Source organism: Setaria viridis, chromosome 6 (assembly GCF_005286985.2).
Source record: "Setaria viridis chromosome 6, Setaria_viridis_v4.0, whole genome shotgun sequence".
Classification (NCBI taxonomy): Eukaryota; Viridiplantae; Streptophyta; class Magnoliopsida; order Poales; family Poaceae; genus Setaria; species Setaria viridis.
Genome location: NC_048268.2, coordinates 31373411 through 31394602, shown reverse-complemented (window position 1 = coordinate 31394602; position 21192 = coordinate 31373411). Strand labels below are relative to the sequence as shown.

The 21192-nt window shown below is 48.8% G+C and overlaps 1 protein-coding gene and 1 long non-coding RNA gene across 3 annotated transcripts; one reads left to right on the top strand and one right to left on the bottom strand.

The window, feature by feature from the left end:
* The first annotated feature begins 4850 nt into the window (after positions 1–4850).
* Positions 4851–6555, top strand: LOC117860603 (mitochondrial uncoupling protein 5). The gene has a single exon (XM_034743933.2). It carries the CDS (start codon positions 5324–5326, stop codon positions 6302–6304), a length of 981 nt encoding a protein of 326 aa, XP_034599824.1. The 5' UTR covers positions 4851–5323; the 3' UTR covers positions 6305–6555.
* A 1667-nt stretch (positions 6556–8222) lies between these two features.
* LOC117860604 (uncharacterized) lies at positions 8223–14675 on the bottom strand. Of its 2 annotated transcripts, none has more exons than XR_011898424.1 (5): positions 14437–14675; positions 12739–12813; positions 12514–12593; positions 12232–12416; positions 8223–8832 (listed from the first exon to the last, which is right to left on the bottom strand). It is a non-coding gene; the product is annotated as an uncharacterized lncRNA (long non-coding RNA). The 2 variants fall into 2 exon arrangements; XR_011898425.1 differs by having other exon boundaries at positions 12271–12416; positions 14437–14674.
* Between the last annotated feature and the right edge of the window lie 6517 nt (positions 14676–21192).

Below are 21192 nucleotides of genomic sequence, written 5' to 3'. Positions count from 1 at the left end.
AGGCTAGGTCGTCAGCCCCTTAAACTCGCGCTTAAAGCCCACCACCACCTCGTGGGCTCGATTCAACGGACCGTCGTCTCCTCGTATGCTTTCCGCGCCACTGTGTTAGCAGGATCAAGGTAAAATAGCGTCACTCCAGCTTTTCAGCGTAGCACTCTGTCAATTATCATCACACGATAACTGGAAACCGCCAATCTAGTGCAGGAGAACAGAGGGTGGCTTCACCTTCACGTATGTAAGCCAGGGAAAATCAGCAACGGGAACGACCAGAGTGCGTGCGTTTTTCTGTTTAATATAAGAACGAGGAAGTTCTTTATTCAGCTAAAAGGAAAAGGAAAACGAAAAGAAACAAAAAGGACCAGAGATTGGCGTGTGCACATGCTGCCGCGCTTAATCCCATGTGCCTGGAGCGTGTTTGCCCACTACCATAGTGGTTAAAGGCCCCACGATAGTTTCGGCACGCACGCAACGTGCCCACTGCCGACCGGGCCGCGGCGCAATGATGGGGGAGGGAGGGCCAGGGGAGAGAGCTGCGCCGGCCGAGCCGAGAGCGCGTCACGCCGGCCGGCCGGCCGCTGATCGCGATCGCCAGCGTTCTTCGTTCGATGAACCCGCGACCACGGGCAACGATTTAAATCCCCCATCAGGTTCGGCGAACGAGTCGGTCTTGTGTTCGTTCACGCGCCCGCCCCTCTGCCTCGCCGAGAGGCATGGAGCGAGCCGCGGGCAAAAGCCAACGAGCGCATGGCCCCTCGCCATCTCGAGCTGGTTCCGCGCGCGGCTGGACGGACGGATCGGCCAAAGGCCAGAACATGACCCGTTCCGGGTTCAGCTGTTTCCATCGCCACACGCACCGGCCTTATCCGCTGTAGTGCTACTTACAAAAACAAAATACTGACATGGTCTTTGTACGTGTAGTGACTGACTGCAGGGTGATGTGCGTCGTATGATATGATGTCTCCGAGGGAAATAGGAGGCTGTTTGACTATTTGCAAACGCGCGCAGTACTCTATTGATCTATTCTATTCAGGTGGTCGTGGCGTCGTGCCATGGCCCCGGAGGCATCGGAAAGGTCCATGTCCATGCTGCTGCTCGCACGGACGACCGCGCCAGGCGACGAAGGAAGGAGCCGGCGTGGGCGCCTCCGTAGTACTTGGTGCTCGCGCAGCGGCCCCAGTTGACTTTCAGTTTCTCAACGGAGTAGGAGGAGTAAGTTAAAGGCCTAAAGCTCAAAACGCTGACTTCAGGCAAAAGGAGGGGGAACTGAACTGCACGGCGACCACTGGCTGCTCGAAATTCCACAGGATGCTTTGTGCGCGTTGGATGCTCTGACGTCTTGACAAAGCCCTTTTTTTGTGTGTGCGGCGAACAGTCTTGACGAAACGTCTGTTTGACCTGGCTCGCGATTCGCGCGTCACTTACCAGCACGTGTCAGATCAGATAATACACGCTTCGTTTCTGAAACTGTCAAGAGACATATTCTAGGTGTAGCTCCCTGCCGGTGACTTTCCTGGCTTAAACGACTTTATTACAACGCTGTTTTTTTAGAACTTTCTGGCCTGAAACATTGGACTTCACCATACCGTGTTGGTTATCGATCAGTTCATCACCCGATGACACCTTCTGGAGCCGTTTAAAATTCACCCGAACCGCAGTTAGCTCGGAGATATTTTGTCGACGTCGCCTTTGGTGAGTCCCCTCAAGAGATTTGAGCAAGGTCACCCTTTTTATCGCTTACTGCTCGTAGTGTCGTCTGACTCCCAAAGTCGTAATTGCATGAAGTGCTTTGATGTTGTTCTTAATTTTAATATGAAAAAGTATCTGAGAAACTCTAAGAAACCTTTTTGATCAACAAAAAATAGCACTAAACTTCAAGATCAGCTCGCTCGCCGTCGTGCGCTCCTACTCACGAGTCCGTCGGTCAGTCACACTGCCACGTAGTAAGATCTTAGCTTGCAATGCCTTTCCCTATAGAAAAAAAAAAGTAGGTTAACCAAAGTGAGCGCCACCATCTACTAGGAGCGAGCGGTGCATGCTGCTTGTTCTCCACTAGCCCTGGGAGATTAACGTCCGAAAAGGCAACGGCTCAGCAGCCCTCTTTTGGTTATTTATTTGAAGCACCCCCTAGTCTACGAAGGACAAGTCCATATAAAAAACAGCACTGGTATAGTACTACCATGACACTACTTCAAAAGTCCAAAAAGAAAGCAGAAAAACAACAACAAAAAGCGGTCCAGTAACCAACTTGATACTAGTACTAGTACAAAGTTGGTGAAAGTAAAAGCACAGGTTTAATGCACCCTGCTCGCGGGGTCAGACGAGATGTCGACACACGCCCTCGCCTCGCTATTTCCTAGCAGCGCGGAGAACGGCCCCGTTCCAGCCCGCACCAGCTGCGCCCTCGCCCCCGCGTTTCTGGAAACGGCCGGACCACGGCCACTAGCAGTAGCAGGCAACCACGCGCTCCCACCACTCCACCGGCATGCCAATATCCAAGATGCAGTGGAGTCCGAGTCCACGTGACGGACGGGGTCGTCCAACTTGCAAGTCCAAGTCCAACGCCGCCGCGACGCACCCACCTGACAGGCGCGCCGCGAGCTCCTCCCGGCGCGCGCACAGCGCAAATGGACGAGCAGGGGGCGGTGGGGGACCCGCAGGCAGGCAGGCGGACGCGGCGACGTGCGCCGCGATGGGCCGGCGCGCGCGGTCCCCGCTCCTGACCGAGTGCCGTCGCCGTCGCGCTCGCATCCGATTCCCACCCATCGGGGCCGCGCGCGCGGGGGCGCTGGCCGCTGGCGCGTTCGATTTCACCGAGCGGGGATTACCAACCACGAGGACAGGCTGTTCGCTTCAGCTTATAAACCGGCTGAAAAGCTGAAACGGCTGATTTGTTGTGAGATGAAAATATTATTTGATGGCTGATAAGCTAGCTGAATAAGCTGAAGCGAACAGGCACGGAGCGGGTGGTCACCACCGGCTGGCGCGATCGGCCCCCAGCTGCTGAGGCCGGAACGCTCGGGGCCTGGTAAAGTGGTAACGGGCAAGTGATGGCCCGCGTGGCGCACGGTGACTGAGAGGCTCTGCGTGAGATTTCAGCACGAGTATATTCAAGGATGTACCAGAGAAATCTTTTGCAGCGCTGCCGTGTGTGGCTGGATTCTACGGCGCGGGTTGCCATCGGCGACGTTCTTCTAACGCAAGAATCTCGCGAAAGATCCGTCCGGCGACACGCCGAGAAAAAAAAGCTATCCCAGTAGTAGCTAGGATCAAGAAGGGCAGTGTGAACCGCTGGCCTGCTGCAAACGGTAGATTCAAGGCGTGTTAATGCTCTGATGCCTGATTTGTCGACGCCCAAGTGTAAAACGGGTCTTTATCAAAAGAAAGTGTAAAACGGGGCGTTTCCTGGTGTGAAGATTTCAAGAGGATTTTTGTTCAAGACGTTGAAAGGCCGTCGACGATTTGGCTCCTGAACCGGGCCAGCTCCACACGGTTACGCAGGGAAACCTGGGTGGCAAATTAAGGGGCGCGCGCCACATGTGCGCTGGAAGAAGACAATTCCGTCGTGCCATCGCTTATACTACTACTAGTTCCAGACAAGCAAATTCCCCTAGCTGAGCCGGCAAGGTTAATTAGGGATTTTGAGTACGATCGTGCTGCGATACGAAACATCACGCGTGTACAAAAGGCATGGTAGGCTGTGTTTGCCTGCTTTGGAGCTCCGATCCAGTGGCTTCAAGCAAGGGGAAAGGTTCTGCGGTAGGTAAAGACACCACGGGTCTGCTGCTTGCAAGAGATGGGAATTTAGAAACACCGTATCAAGGCGATGGCTAACGTGATGGCGTTGGTTTGGTTATTATTCTATGGTTGACGCATGGCTACGTATAACGTGCCCGAGAGGTAGCCGGGAATGGTTCATTCTGACTTTTCGGTTTCTTCTATGATATGTAATGCGTTTTACGTGACATACTCATGGATAATTTTAGGACCCGAAATTGTATCGACGATCAGCACCCCGCCCAACTTGTGATTTGTGAACGATTAAAAGTGCGCTTGGCACGTGACGATTTAGTGGAAAGTTTAAACAACTCAAATTATTCCCGAACGAGGACAAGCAAACGAGAAACTCAGAGGCACTGGCCTCGCCGTTGTCCGACAGTGTTTTTATTAAGCTTTAACCCCGGGAGGCCGGGACGCCGGACGCTCACTTTCCCCGGGAGTAAACAGCTAGTAAACGGAACGGCGGAGCCACCACCGTCGCCGTGTCCGCAAGAAACGATTCTGCCGGCCCGTCACGAAGCATCCCCGTTCCTATTCTTTTCGGCCGGCTTTCGCCCCAGCGCGCGCGCGTGCCCGCACCTCAGAAACACACTTTCCCAATTCCAATGCCGCCTCCTCTTGTCCCAGCCTTCCTTTCCTCCCTCCCGTGAAAAAGGTGAGCCGACGCGTCCTCGCGTCCGCCTAGCCAACGAATAGAAAACTGCCCCACAAGGAGAAAATCATCCACCGCCGTCCGCTCCGAAACCCTAGCCACGGCCCCAACGGACGGCCCAGATGCGCATCAGGCCAAGCCGCGCGCCCACGCACTATATGCCCGCGCCGCCGCGCGACGTGCGGGAGCCGCAGGCAGTCGGCCACCCACCGACGCGGCCACAGCCAGCCGTCCGGCCGCCTCCGCCTCCGCCTCCGCTACCCCCCGATCTCCGCGTCAAGGCGAAGCGACCCCAGAAAGCTCAGCCGCTGGGGCTGGCGGCCAGGTCGCCGCTCCCACCCCACCCACCTCCCCCCCGCGGCCCCGCCCGCGTCCTTGACTACGACGAATCTGCCTTCCCCAGTCCGACCGCGAGGCCGTGGGTGGGAGCCCCGGCCGCGAAGCTAGCCACCACCTCCCCCGCCCGTTCGGCAGTCCGTCCGTCTCCTTCCTTGACCCTTCCGCCCCGCCCGGGCACCCCAGCTATAAATAGCGCCCCCGCCGCCGCCTCCTCCCCACACACAATCCCCACACCGAGGAAGCAGGAAGCCACGAGCAGCATATGTCACAGAGGGCCAGCGTCCCACACTCCTCCAGAATAGCCTTCGCGCTCCATTCCCATCTCCTGGTCTCCAGTGAGATGTGCCCCAGCTCCTATTGGCAGCAGTAGCTAGCTAATCTCGCGTTTTTCTTCTTCTTTTCGTTTCGGGTGGGTTTGCTCCCCCGAGCTTTCTTGAGCTTCCGTTTTTAGTTTTCGGCTTTCCTTGGTCTCGAATCCATCCCTCTCCGATAAGGAGGTTGCTAAGGGGAAGAAGAGGAAGGAACCAACCGCGGCGAGGAGCAAGAAACCAAGCAATGGGGGTCAAGGGATTCGTCGAGGGCGGCATCGCGTCCATCGTGGCCGGCTGCTCCACCCACCCGCTCGACCTCATCAAGGTCCGCATGCAGCTGCAGGGGGAGGCGGCCGCCGCGGTGCCGCCGCAGCCGGCGCTGCGCCCGGCGCTCGCGTTCCACGCGGGCGGCCACACCGTCGCGCTCCCGCACCACCACGACATCCCGGCGCCGCCGAGGAAGCCCGGGCCCGTCGCCGTCGGCGCGCAGATCCTGCGCTCCGAGGGCGCCGCGGCGCTCTTCTCCGGGGTCTCCGCCACCATGCTGCGCCAGACGCTCTACTCCACCACGCGGATGGGGCTCTACGACATCCTCAAGACAAAGTGGACCCAGGAGAACGGCGGCGTGCTGCCGCTCCACCGCAAGATCGCGGCGGGGCTGGTCGCGGGCGGAGTCGGGGCCGCCGTCGGCAACCCGGCCGACGTGGCCATGGTGCGGATGCAGGCGGACGGGCGGCTGCCCCTCGCCGAGCGCCGGAACTACCGCAGCGTCGGGGACGCCATCGGCCGGATGGCGCGCGACGAGGGCGTCCGCAGCCTGTGGCGCGGGTCGTCCCTCACGGTGAACCGCGCCATGATCGTCACGGCGTCGCAGCTGGCCACATACGACCAGGCCAAGGAGGCCATCCTGGCGCGCCGGGGCCCCGGCGCCGACGGCCTCGCCACGCACGTCGCCGCCAGCTTCACCGCGGGCATCGTGGCCGCCGCGGCGTCCAACCCCGTCGACGTCGTCAAGACGCGGATGATGAACATGAAGGTGGCGCCCGGCGCGCCCCCGCCGTACGCCGGCGCCGTCGACTGCGCGCTCAAGACCGTGCGGTCCGAGGGGCCCATGGCGCTCTACAAGGGGTTCATCCCCACCGTGATGCGCCAGGGGCCCTTCACCGTCGTGCTCTTCGTCACGCTCGAGCAGGTGCGCAAGGTCTTCAAGGGCGTCGAGTTCTGAGACCCGCCAGCCACCGCGACGACGACGACGAAGATGATGACGACAGCCACCACCACCACCCCCGTGTTACCACCGCGTCCGCTGCTACGAATAATCGCTGCTACCCTCTAGAAGTCGGAGACTATTTACGCCTCGGCTTGCATTGCATCCCGTGTCAGCCTTTGCGTTAATCCCTTCCTGCATTCTATTGTCCGTGGATGGATTTGAGTATTTGACCAAATGTTCAATGGAAATTTCAAATTTTTATTAAATCGCTGCTGCAATATCTCGCAATTTCACGCTGTCATCTCGGCGAGCTCCAGAGATGTTGGAACTCGAAAGAACTGAATATAGACAATTGGCAGGTAGCGGGATCGCCATCAACAATCAATTGCCCCAATCTGAATAGACTCGATCAAGAAGACAAGAACAGATGGCTTGTGCAATTTGACGGCCATGAATGAACCCTCCCCGGTTCCAGCCTGCTGGATGCCGCTAGCTGGGGACATCACGAGATACCGCGCAGCCAACGGCAAGGCGCCAAGGCGGCGACGTGTCGCTCGATCTGTACCATCTCGGACACCCACGACAGCGACGTGCATGTTCCTGGGCCCGGCTATCGTCCTGCTAGCACTACTTCTCTCCCCTGAAAGATTCAAATCAAATCCTGCCTAAAAAGTGATTACCCTCACACGCGCAAAACAAAATGTTCTCTCGGCGACTGACATGATGCCGATGCAAATTGGGTGCCACGACCACCATTAGAGGCCAGTAGCAACGGTAGTAAGTGCGGCTCTGACGGTGGCGTCTTTAGCCCTCTGCTGTAAGGCACCGGACTAGAGCACGATTAACCAATGATCGTCTGGAAAATTGGGTGTGCCAACTTTGGCCGCCGCCGCAGCAGTACAAGCGCATGAACGAACGAGGCCATCAGCCCACCAGGCCACCACGACGCAAGTCGCAAGACCACTTCCCCGTTACATGTTTTCTAGTTATCGTGTTCAGATTTCAAATTACATTTTGTCCAAAAGAAGAGGGGTCAAATTACATGTTTCTTGCCGGCGATGATGTTACAGGATCCATCATTCAGCATAGTTTCAAGTGTTTAAATCCGATACTAGTAACTTTTAAGCATAACCATGGATACCATGTGTGAGGCAATGCTGTTAAACCAACTTGCCCTCTTGAGAAACTGTGCCTCTTCAAGCGTTTAGGGTATGTTTGGTTTCCAACCACAACTATCCACGCTACAACTTTGGCGGTCACAATAATTTAGGAAGGTGTTTGATTGATTACTTATTTTTGGCACGCCACAACTCTCCATTGATACTGCAATTGTTTTTCTCGCCACGGCCACCAAACCTTCGGCGCAGATTTTTGCCACCACATATTGTGGCACGCCACTGGTTGGCGATGGCCACCAACCAAGCAGCCTCTTACTATACAGTCAGCTGATCCCCTTCTCCCATATCCTGCCGGCTGAAAAAGACGATGCTGAACAACACGAATCCTATGCCATGGATCATGGATGCTAGTAGTGGCAAAGAAAAATCGGCTGAAATTCAGTTTCTTGGGAGTTGGCAACAAAAGGAATTCCATCCCCAGCTTGCATTGGTCGATTGTAGGAAAGAAACAAACTGTCAACTTGACAATCAGATTACTTTAGCAAGTGGGCAAACTGTTCAGGGTATCGCATTACTTTGTGGCGTGTGCGCCATGGCCAAGTAGTGCTGAAAATTTCCATTAATCAAGCTAGCATATCACAGTACTTTGTAGCGGTCAATGAAAATGCTAGCAGATGCTTATTATAGAGGCAATTAAGGGCACAAGGTCCACTATTAGTGGCATGAACTCTCTCGTGCACAGAAGAATAAGGCTAACGTGACTATGGTGTATAATATAGAACCAGTAAATTAGTGGATCACGAATCAAACAATGATGACAAGGAACCTACAATTACAGTTATGTGAAATTGATAACAATAAGTATGGTTACATCTACAAGTTCTGCAAGAGCAAAACTAGAGCTATGTTAAATTGATGTCAAGAAGAAAGAAGTTTGGTTTACTGTTTACATATACATCAATGCTGAGGACTGAGGAAAACAACATCATTCAACCTCACAAGCATCTATCCGTGAGGATTTTTCCTACAACATACTTTCCTAGAAAAGGGATAGGGTCCACTTCCCAGTTCAGCGTGCAGAGGAAATAGCATGTAATATACTAATATTATGTACTTAACAATCTAGTCCAATGACATTTAATCTACACACCTAATTACAAGAAGGTTGGATACATGATGTGATTTTGAAAAAAGTTCTATTTTTTAGATTGATAGGGTTCATTAATTTCTCTAAATTTACAGAGGCAGACCTTCCAATTGGGAAAACTTAAAAGGCCAAAAATAGAGTTCACAGTATACGCCCATCCTGCCATTTAGATGAAGGGAAGGAATCAGGAGATGCATACCTGATCGAATGCGCCATGGTTTACTTAGTCTTTACCACTCCAACAAAATTGTTGTGAGCCAAGCATGGCCATCAACTACCTTCAGACATAAATGGCAATCAGAATAAGATGGTGCTCAAACTGATAAGGTTAAGACAAGACAGTACGTTACACAGCTAGTATGCTTTCCATTAGGCCCCTCTATGGTATGGCTGGTGCTCCAGCTTCAATAATCTAGCGTTACTGTAGAACCCCAAGAGCCGGAGCCCGTGAAGCCCAAAAATGTGGCTTCACCGGCTCCTAACTTTTCCTAATTCATTTTGGCCAGGAGAAACTGAGAAAGAAGAATAGCTCCATGCAACAATGACACACAATACTGCTACAGTGCACATGCAGGAGGAGCTGGAGCTAACCGAAGCCTGGCCAAACAGGCCCTGGTCTAGGTATCACAGTAAAATGGACAAATCGGCGAACCATATCAGAACAAACAAAAGGCAAAATGTAGAGATCATTTCAAAGATCAGCCATTTATCAAGCCACGATGCGTGCTAACACAGATATAACCTGAGAAAAAAAATTGATTGTGCAATGCATCCAGCTTCTTAGCATGAAATCTTGCTTGTAGTCGCATGGATGCAACCAATAGTGATACAGTTCACACTGAAATTTCTATCATCAGGATTATATTAGATCTTTAATATTGTCGATCAATTGTTAGAATTATGTTCCACAATGACATTATTACTTGGACCAACAGGCTTGACCTGCATCGAGTACAGCCACAGAATTTAAGAAGTAAAACACCAGACATCCAACAGAGAGAAAGAAGCCACAATTGTTTCTTTTCAGATCGCAAGAAAGAATTGCCAAATGGATCAGAAGGTTCCATGAGAAAACAGATGTTCTCCTCATGCATGAAGTGAGAACCAGAATTCTTTAGGTGGCAGACACTTGCAAGCTTGTAGGATCATCTAGTGGGCTGAATTGATCAGTAGAATCTGTCGGCCTATTGGACTTGGCCCACTTAACTGTTTCCATCTTGCTACCAGGACTGGTTGCATGGAGATTTGCAGTTAACAGATTAGGCTGTCACATGGTACACCAGACTAGTACTTATTAGCCATTATAACTTTTTAGACAACTGCAATTGATTTTTACATAGGCTAAATTGTTCTTTGTAGGTAAACTACCACTTTTCAAAGAGCTACGACAGGTTAATAGCATGAAGTTAGATAGAGGTCTTACAAATCAGGTTCAGATGTTAAGTACCATTGAAAACTTTCACCTAGAGGCCAACTGGCACATGATTATTTGTGCACACTTAATACATCAGTGTAAACTGCAAAAAGAACAGGCTCAGCAGCCAAATCTAACCTCAACATGACGCGTACATTAAACGACACAAGCACTCTGCTATACAAGATTGCAGCTAACAAAATTCCTGACTTCCGGTCCAAGGCAGTTTTGTTAACATAGAATTCCTACCTTGTGTTAACACATAAATTTAAGATGACACTTTAAGATAATGTGAACATGATGCATATTTATTCCAAAGATAACAAGTCTACTTGCTTCTTTAATTCCTTAATTCCTGTCTACCATCTAGAAGCATGCAGTGGACTTACAAAACAAAGTTGGTTACACCTTGCAAATATCAGATAATGGAAGCAAATTAATACCAATGATATTCAATGAGTACATTAAAAACATAAGTCTCACTTTAAGAACAGAAGTGCATGCACATTACCACGCACTGACTTTGTCTTTGTAGTTTACTAACATCACTGGCAATCAATTGATGCATGTCAAGAACAGCTTTATCTTAGCCTAAATTTTTAACCTGATACAGACTGTCCTTTCTACAGAACAAGGCCCTGTCTAAGGCAATCCTAATTCCTAAATGTACCACAAAACTGCAGCAAATTCTTCCATCCATGTTCAAATATGGTATCTTCAAAGAATGTGTGGACACACATGGCAATGTGATCAAAACAAGTGGACCGAACTTTTCGTATGAAAATCTAACCTGATCATAAATCAAAAGGCTTCGGATACTTCCAAAAGGACCTATGAGCTTTTGTCCAAGTACATACTGAAAACATCATGTGATCTAATCTAACACAATACTTTGTGTGCACTTGTGACATGAATGCAAATGCAGGAAAAAAAGGCTCCCGAGTGGCCCAGTGCATACCTACAGAATACACAGCACATCAAACAACACAAACAGTCAAACACTCAAGTACAAAGCAGTTTACTTAACATTGTATTCCACCCTTGTGTTAACATGCATATGTAAGGATGGCACTTTACAATTATGGTAACAAACCTGTGTATTTCAAAGATACCAGTTTCATAAACAGCAGAATTTCCAGTGTTACAGAGGAAATATCCTGGTAAAAATAATTATGTACTACTAGTTCTAGAAAAAAATATGTACTGCTGGGGATTTGAACATGTTCTTTATTAGGATGAACCGCTGATCTACAGGCCAAGGTCCCATGGATGCATGGACATAGATTACCCTATTTTGGAAGCATGCAGTGGACTTCCGAGTTTAGATCTCACCTTACTGAACATAGCTAAACTAATGTTGTGAATGAAGTTCATAGGTAAAGATAGGCTATTGGACAGTAGACAAAATATGGTGATGTTGCACACTCTTAGTTCAGAGTCTGTACTCAGGCAGGTCTAGATGAAGAAGAATTTTGACATCCCTTGGAATTAGATAATGGGAAAGACAACTTTCTTTTCCTTTACAGATAAGAAATTCTTGATCCAAGGAAATTTGAATCCATTTCTATCAAAATTTAACTCCCTTCACAAGGTTTTTGCAAAAAATAATGTGTTGGTATAAATAGATCAGATCATGGACGCAAATTAACACTAATGAACACTATCCAGAGAGTAGACTTAATATGTCACCTTAAGAGAAGAAGCGTGTGTGCATTACAGTTTACAGCACAATAACCTTAGCCCAGACCAAGTTTCTAAACTGACGTAGAACTAAACTTTTGAAAGGAACAAACTTCTAATTAGGGCAATTTTAAATGTACAGCGCAACCATAGGAAATCAATCCAGCCATCTTCAGAAAGAATACCATCATTAAAAAAAAAGCATGTACACATACATGCTACATAGGAACATGACGAAAACAAGTTAACTGACCTTTTCATATAAAAATAGATCCAAACGCTAGGTCTAAGGCCTGGGGATACTTCCAAGTTTTAAAAGGACCTATCAGCTTTTGTCCAAATGCCAACTGAAAACTCCATCTGATCTAACACCTACTCCGTCAAAGTTCTAACTGTTAATAAATAACAAAAGCCCTTGTCACTTACAGAAAGGCTTCTTATAGTTTAGGTCAAAGTAGATTCTTAATCTAGTGTAACTTTAGGATGGAAGGCTTGCATTGCACAAAAGACCACCAGAAAGGAACAGTGTTCTACCCAAATTCAACAACCTGTCCCCAAACATAACAATCAAATGGCTACTTACTGCAAATGTTAGAAAGGAGAGAAAGAAACTTTTAATCACCGGCCATCCTATCATGGGCAATCAGGATAGTAACAAATTCCAGAATGACACTTCACTGTCTTCTCAGATGTGAATATATAACATCTTTCTTCCAAAGATGCCAGGTTGCTAAACTGCAGAGGTTCCAGTGTTACAGAGCAAATATCCTGATACAAAACCATGCAGAAGTTGGAATTTGAATATGCCCTGCGTGAAGATAAGCGATTGAGCATTTGAGCTATAGGCCAAGGTCCCACATTATACCTGATTGTGCAAGCCTGAAGCGATCTAGAGATCAAAGACAGTGTGTCGTGGACATGGATCGCACAGTTTGTATCTATCATCTGGGAGCACGTAGTAAACTAGAATTTAGATCCCACCTTATTGAATTTAGCTAAAATAATGGTATGATAAAGTTCATAGATAAAGATAGGCTATTGGGCAGTAGACAACATAAGGTGATACGACACTCTTAAATAGAGTCTGTACCCATCTTTAGATGACGCTAACATTTTTTAGCATCCTTTGCTTGGTATCCAATAAAGCGGAAGATACTTCATTTTCCTGAAAAACAAATTTGAATATATTACTATCAAACTTTATTTCCCTTCACATTGGATTCTTGGAAAAAATTAAGTGTGTATGTAATGTATCAGATCTTGGAAGCAAATTAAGACTAATGAATTTCCCTTCACATAGGATTCTTGGAAAAAAATTAAGTGTGTATGTAATGTATCAGATCTTGGAAGCAAATTAAGACTAATGAATGCTATTCGAAGAGTGGGTTCGAATTAGGTATCTCGCCTTAAGAAATGAAGTGCAGGTGCATTACAGCACAGCAACCTTATCTTGGTAGTGATAGTATATCACTGGCAAATTGATGATACATGCCAAGGAGAACAGCTTTAATCCTAGCCCAGGCCAGATGCAGCACTAAACCTCTGTATAACTAAGGCAACCTTAAATGTACAAGGCAACCATAGAGAATGTGAATCCTTGGAGCCATGTTCAGAAAGAGTAGCATCATCAAACAATAAGCATGCGCACATACATAGGAATGTGATGACAACAAGTGGACAGACCTTTTCATATGGAAACCGATCCAAATGCTAAATCTAAAGGCTGGACATACTTCTAAAAGGACTTGTCCAAGTGCATACTGAAAGCTCCACCCGATCTAACAACAACTACTCTGTCAAAGTTCTAAGCACTTGTCACTTCCAGAAAGGCTCCTTATCCTTTAGGACAAAAGTGGATTCTTAATCTAGTGCAACTTTGGATTGGCTGATCTGCACTGCACTAGAGGACCACCACACAGGAACCACTGTTCTACCCATTTTCGACAACCTGTCGCCAAACACAACAGTCAAAAAGCTAATTACTGCAAATGTAACATGAGACAACTAGACTTTTGATCACCGAGTCACCGACCATACTATTTCCATCAGGAGCACTCTGAAGCAAATTAACCTGTCTAGTGGAACTGCAATGCACCTACAATCAATTACACTTTTGATCGATGGTGTAACAGGTGGTAACCCTCCTGAAGAGAACAACAACTACACGAAACCTGAACTAAGCCATCACCACGGAGCATGAATATTCCCCAAGGCGACACCAGGAATCTCTGAAAGCCACATCCCACCTAATGAGCTAAACAACACCCACACCGCACACACCGATTCGTAATTCCACGATTCCGCGTCGATTACTATCCATCGAATTCCTGACGCTGACGCGGGATCTTCAGGACGCAAACAGCCGGCTAATTAACCTTCCGACCCATTACATCGAACACCTAGAGCGCGCTCCGAACAAAACCACCAGCAGCAGCACATGCGGCGGGCGCGCGGCCGAGTAACTCCCATCCCGCCGAACAACTCCCCTTGTCATCTTCCGCTTGTTGCGTTGTTCCTGGACTGCGGGGTTTTAAGAACGCTTGATCCGCCGGTGGTCCACGCCTCGCGTGCGGGCGAAAAGGAGGGGATGTGCCCATATTTAGCAAGCTCGTGGATCCGGCCATCCAGGGATTGCACAATCCGGCTGTGATCGCTGATCGGAGTTGGTTAAACCGATTTGTAATCGTTTGACTTGAAAAGTATGTGGGAACCGAGAAGAGAATGTGGACGAGTAGAAGTGTGGCCTAGCTCGGTCCAGACGGAAACGAAAGGGATCTGGGAAGCTTACGTTGCGACGGCGAAGCGCGGGGGCGTGCCGGGCGGGTTGGTTGGTTGAGAAGAAACTGCTTGCTGCGGTCGTCGCCAGCGGCAGGAATGGCGGTGAGGCCGCCGGGGCAGATCGTGGTGGCGGCGAGCCGGTGCCGCACTGGGCAAGGTGGTTGCCTGGCTGGCCACTGGGCCAGTGGGCTCCCACCCCGGCCCGCGACGCGACGGTTGGTTCAATTTCCTCCACGACTTCGGCCTTGTTTACTTCCCAACTTGGGATAGGCAAAATTGACATTTTGCCATAAATGCGCAACTGTAGCGTTTCGTTTGTATTTGTGAATTATTGTCTAAATATTGACTAATTAGGCTCAAAAGATTCGTCTCGCAAAGTACAACAAAACTGTGCAATTAGTTTTTAATTTCGTCTACATTTAATACTTCATGCATGTACCGCAAGTTTGATATGATGAGAAATCTTCTTTTTGCATAGTGTCAAAGTTGGGAGTTTGGAGGAAAGTAAACAAGGCCTTCATTGTCAATGGGGAGTTGGGGACGACGGTCGACGGACGAAGTGGAATCTGAGATTTCGTACTGCACCTCAGATGGAGCACAGTACCGCAAGTTTTAGGGTGTTAGACTTTTCAACCAGTTTTTGTTTTTGCAAAAGTCAAAAATCAACTAAAGAGTCTAAAAATCATAGATGTTTTTCTCAAAAACTACTTTTACTCTCGTATAAAATCAAAAGTACCTTTCCTCCTGCTTTCAAGTACTTTTGACGTAAAAAATTACCCACCTGCCACCGGTTATGAACATACCTGTTGACGCCGGATTTCGTCATCAGTAGAATCGGCGCCAAGGGGAAAGGAAGTCGAGGAAGTGCAGTTAGGAATCGGTCAGATGGTGCTATAGTGAGGAATCGGCTGGCAGCTTTTGCTTCGCTTCAGGGAGAATACGCCAGATTCCCAATCGGTAATCCTTTGCCGATGAGAAATCGGCCGATCAGGAGGATGAACTAATTGGGCCTGTATGGGCTTGGAAAAGGATGGAAGGATAAGGTGGAGGTCAGCCCACGAAGCGTGGGGTATCTAACCTAATACGAATTGTGCTTGTAGATATTTGTTTTCTGTTTGAATAAGAGATAGAATTCTAGTCGGTTAGGAAGTTATCTGTACGGGGCTATAAATAGCTACCTTTGTAAATCTGTAAACATAACAATCAATCAATACAACAAGTTACTTTATTCTTCGTACTTACTTTCGAGCAGGCGACTTCGCCGTCACTTTTCCTTCTCACGAGTTCGTGCGGGTTGGCAGGGCTGCATCATCTTGATCTCCGACCGATTCTGTAAGTTCCGTTTATCGAGTAATATCTAAGCTTTGACTTCCGGCGCATCGCTGTTGTTTCGTTTAGATTTATTCATCAGTTATCGATATCAACTAGATTCATAGGTTTTTACCTGTTTTCCTAGTTTTTATCACCAGTTATCTCGCTAGGAATCGGTAGTATCGGCTTTCATTACTTTCTGTTGTTAGATCCATTCGTTGCCGATTAGATCTTTTCCTAGTGCTGTTATTACGTGTTTTGTACCGATTACTTTAGTATTTTTCTGTCTACAAAGCTACAGGGATCGTGTTGTCTTATAACCGATTTCATCATCACAGTAAATCGGCCGATTTGCCGATAAGCTCTCTCGATCGGAAACTTAGCCGATCGTGGTTACTGAATTTGATACGTGTTCTTCCTTGCCAATCAACAGGTCAGATTGGCTGGCACGCCGCGCGAACCGCACCAGGGCATTCACCCGAACAGGAGCTAAGCAGATTCTCCCGGGTCGTGTGTCGGTCGCTGAGATTCGGTTGACCGATTTCTAGCGCCAACACACTTTTGGCACGCCCGGTGGGACCAATACAACCGCTGTCATGTCGAAAGCTGCTGAAGTCTCCGAAGATAACGTCATCGAAGTGACGGAAGCAGATCTAAAGGACGACCAAAAAGAAGATCTGAATCAGTATTTGGAGCAAGTCCGTAAAACTTGCTTGAAATCCTTCAGTCGTTCCAGGAGCGGGGAAACTGTTAAAAAGTCTCCTTTCCCTACTCCCCGCCAGATCACAATTTCTGAAGATTCGGATAAAATGTCCGATATGATTCAACAATCTCTTCATCACGCCTTCATCAATCAATCCCCGGTACTTTCAAACATGGTGCACAATGCTGTTGTCAACTCCTTCGCCGGAGCTATACCTCAAGGGTACAGGGGACCTACGTATTTTCAGCCGATTCCACCAAATCAGGCTTATCAGGCTTCACAGCCGATCCAATCCTCTGTCGGAGGATCCGGTGCTTCTGCGTCATCAACTCCTCTGGGATATGGCTCTATCCAACCGTCCTCTGTACCACTCCCTCCAGTCATCCCTTTACCCTGGGGGGCACCCTTAAACACGACCGGTTTGAATCAATCGGTCAGTCAAGGAAACCCTCCGTTCCAGACACCTTCCCAAACGGCCACTCGGCCGATCATACCACCATACCAGCCTATCTCTCCGGAGGTCAACAAGACGTCAGAGCTCATGCTATATGATGAAACAAATGGTTCATACAAGCAGCCGCCCTTTACTACATCACCGGTTTATACTCAGATACCACCTTTTCATCCACCTCCTTTTATTCAGCCTCCGATTTATCAGCATGTGCCGATGCCGCCGCCAACTATTCCCCAGCAACAACCAGATTGGTCGGCGCAAATTGCGGAGATAATGCAAGAACAATTCGGCTTGAAGCCGAAGGTGCAAACTTATACCTATAGAACACCATACCCATCTACATATGACTTGTTGCCATTCCCCCATCGGTACAAAGTTCCTGATTTTACCAAATTTTCGGGGATGGATGACACTTCTACCGTAGAACATGTGAATAGATTCATCATCCAATGCAGGGAGGCAGCTACACAAGATGCCCTGCGGGTACGGTTGTTCTCGTCATCCTTGTCAGGATCGGCCTTCCAATGGTTCACGACTCTACCACCAAACTCAATTATTACATGGGCCGATCTAGAAAGACAATTCCACAAGTACTTCTATGCTGGAGTCCACGAAATGAAGCTGTCTGATTTGACTAGCCTCCGGCAAAGAAGTGATGAGCCGATACCCTCGTATATACAAAGGTTTCGGGAAATCAGAAACAAATGCTACTCCCTGGCTCTAACCGACGCGCAGTTGGCCGATATAGCTTTCCAAGGCCTGTTGCCACATATTAAAGAGAAATATGCTTCACAAGAGTTCGAAAGCCTGAGCCAGATTGTTCACCGATTGTCCGGGCAGGAAATACGTCCATTCGATCCAAGAAGGAATTTCCAGAAGAAAGTGGCATTCCTGGAAGAAGTAGAAGATGAAGAAGACGCCGAGATCGGACTTGCAGAGTGGATTAAGGGAAAGAAGCCGATATCATGCCCGTTCGGCAAGAAGGAGCCGGAAGCATTTGGTTTCGATACAACTAAAGCTGACAAGATCTTCGACCTTCTACTCCAAGAAGGGCAGATTAAACTCTCGCCTTACCACACAATACCCTCTGCCGAACAGTTGAAGAAGATGAAGTATTGCAAGTGGCACAATGCCACGTCACATGATACCAACGAGTGCAAATCTTCAGGCAACAAATACAGTCGGCCATTGAGCAGGGCAGACTCAAATTTGAAGTGCCGGCAAAATCGGCCAAACCAATGAAAATCGACCAGCACCCTTTTCCTACCAACATGGCTGACACGGGGAGGGATTCTCTCCAAACAAAAGTACTGACGTCCGAATCGGCAAAAAAGAGTGGCGCTGTCGATCCCAGAAATCAAGTTACGTCTGAAGACATCAAGGGAAAACGACGAATGGAGGCCGATGATGGTGAGTCAGAAGGACCACGCATTACTTCCCAGTTCCTGCTCCAAAAGTACCAACGCCAACATGAACGTTCGAGGTCCCGAGAGGAAGCGATGCGTCGGCACGAGGAGCACTGGAGATGCCCATTCTTCATCCATTGTTGGGAAAATAACCTCAGGCTACCATCGGCCGATACTTGCCCTGAGTGCAACAGTCCCTATCGAGGCAATCGGCCGTTCCCCAGGTCTCGCTCCAGGGACGGAGGACCAGAGCCGATCAGCAGGAATTGGCGCAACCCAGATCATCAGCGCCCTTCCATGCGTGATCGGCTGGGGGGCAGAAGTGACCGATATGATCGGTCAGAAGGTAGAAGCCATAATAGGCAGGGGGGCAGGACCGATCGAAACGATCAATCAAATAGCAAAGCCAGCGTTCACAGCCGGCTCGAAGACATGGCCGATGCTCGGGTAACGGACGAGAACCCGTTAGGACGCGAGCCAGAATGGGAGCGCGCCGGGAAAGAAGGCAGGCCAATAAACCCCAGATGGTGCCCCGATGGGTTAACCAAATCACAAAAACGGAGAATCCAACGCCTCCGCCAATGGGAACAGCAAGAAGAAGAGAGCGCGATGGACAACAAGGAAGAGAGGCCTCGGGTGTGGCGCCCCAAAAGAAACGACAAGGGAAATGATGAGTCGGCAGCCGAGATCGGTATGGTTTTCATATTGCCGATGGAGTTCATGACCCCTGCCGATCAACAGGACGTGTCGGCGATAGAGGAACAAACAGCACGGTTGGCTTTAGAACCAATGATGGCCACGTTCGAAAAGCCCGAAGATGACGAGCGACAACACATGAAGGCGTTGTTCCTTAAAGGGCATGTTGACGGTCGCCCCCTCACTAGATTAATGGTCGACGGAGGAGCTGCCGTCAATATCATGCCGTATGCCGTACTTCGGAAGCTAGGAAAGAGCGACGACGACCTAACCAGGACGGACATGATGCTCAAGGACTTCGAAGGCAAGGTGTCAAACGCTCGCGGTGCTCTCTGCGTCGACCTCACTATCGGCAGTAAGACCCTTCCTACCATATTTTTCGTCATTAATGGCAAAGGGTCCTATAATATGCTTCTTGGCCGAGATTGGATACACGCAAACTGCTGCATCCCGTCAACTATGCATCAATGCCTTGTACAATGGGTCGGCGATAACATCGAGGTGGTCAAAGCCGACTCCGCGTACAGCATCGCAGCAGCCGACGCACAGCAATGGAGCTGCGAAACCGTCAGGTGCATATCAGGTACGGTGTGGGAAACCGATTTCCTGAAGGTCACCGATTTTGGCCTACAGCCGATCCGAGCAGTCGGCTCCGAAGAAGCGCAATAGATGGATCAGTTCGCCCGAGAAGACGGGAAGCTGGGACACGGATTCACGTCGGCCGATTCATTGGAGATGGTAGATTTAGGTGACGGGACCAAACCAAGGCCGACTTTTATTAGTGCAAATTTAGATCCAGAGTATAAGTGTAACTTGACAAATTTATTAAGAGAATTCAAGGATTGTTTTGCTTGGGAGTTGTTGACGCCGGATTTCGTCATCAGTAGAATCGGCGCCAAGGAGAAAAGAAGTCGAAGCAGTACAGTTGGGAATCGGTCAAATGGTGCTATAATGCAGAATCGGCCGGCAGCTTTTACTTCGCTTCAGGGAGAATGCGCCAGACTCCCAATCGGCAATCCTTTGCCGATGAGAAATCGGCCGATTAGGAGGGTGTATTAATTGGGCCTGTATGGGCTTGGAAGGATGAGGTGGAAGTCAGCCCATGAAGCGTGGAATAACCAACCTAGCACGAATCGTGCTTATTAGATATTTGTTTTCTGTTTGAATTAGGGATAGAATTCTAGTCGGTTAAGAAGTTATCTGAACGGGGCTATAAATAGCTACCTTTGTAAATCTGTAAACATCAACCAATCAATACAACAAGTTACTTTCCTCTTCGTATTTACTTTCAAGCAGGCGACTTCGCCATTACTTTTTCTTCTCACGAGTTCGTGCGGGTTGGCAGGGCTGCATCACCTTGATCTTCGGCCGATTCTGTAAGTTCCGCTTATCGAGTAATATCTAAGCTTTAACTCCCGGCGCATCGCTGTTGTTTCGTTTAGATTTATTCATTAGTTATCGATATCAACTAGATTAATAGGTTTTCACCTGTTTTCCTAAGTTTTATCACCAGTTATCCCGCTAGGAATCGGTAGTATCGGCTTTGCCGATTAGATCTTTTCCTAGTGCTGTTATTATAAGCTTTGTACCGATCACTTTAGTATTTTTCTGTCTACAAGGCTACAGGGATCGTGCTGTCTTGTAGCCGATTTCATTATCACAGCGGATCGGCCGATTTGCCGATAAGCTCTTTCGATCGGAAACTTAGCCGATCGTAGTTTCTGAATTTGACACGCGTTCTTCCTTGCCAATCAACAGGTCAGATTGGCTGGCACGCCGCGCGAACCGCACCAGGGCATTCACCCGAACAGGAGCTAAGCAGATTCTCCCGGGTCGTGTGTCGGCCGCTGGGATTCGGTTGACCGATTTCTAAACGCCAACACACTTTTGGCACGCCCAGTGGGACCAATACAACCGCCAACATGTCAAAAACTGCTGAAGTTTCCGAAGATAACGTCATCGAAGTGACGGAAGCAGATCTAAAGGACGACCAAAAGGACGATCTGAATAAGTATTTGGAGCAAGTCCGGCAAACTTGCTTGAAATCCTTCAGTCGTTCCAGGAGCGGGGAAACTGTTAAAAAGACTCCTTTCCCTACTCCCCGCCAGATCACAATTTCTGAAGATTCGGATAAAATGTCCGATATGATTCAACAATCTCTTCATCACGCCTTCATCAATCAATCCCCGGTACTTT

What these genes read in the sequence shown, in the direction of transcription:
- LOC117860603 (XM_034743933.2), top strand. Translation starts at nt 5,324, where the DNA reads ATGGGGGTCAAGGGATTCGTCGAGGGCGGCATCGCGTCCATCGTGGCC.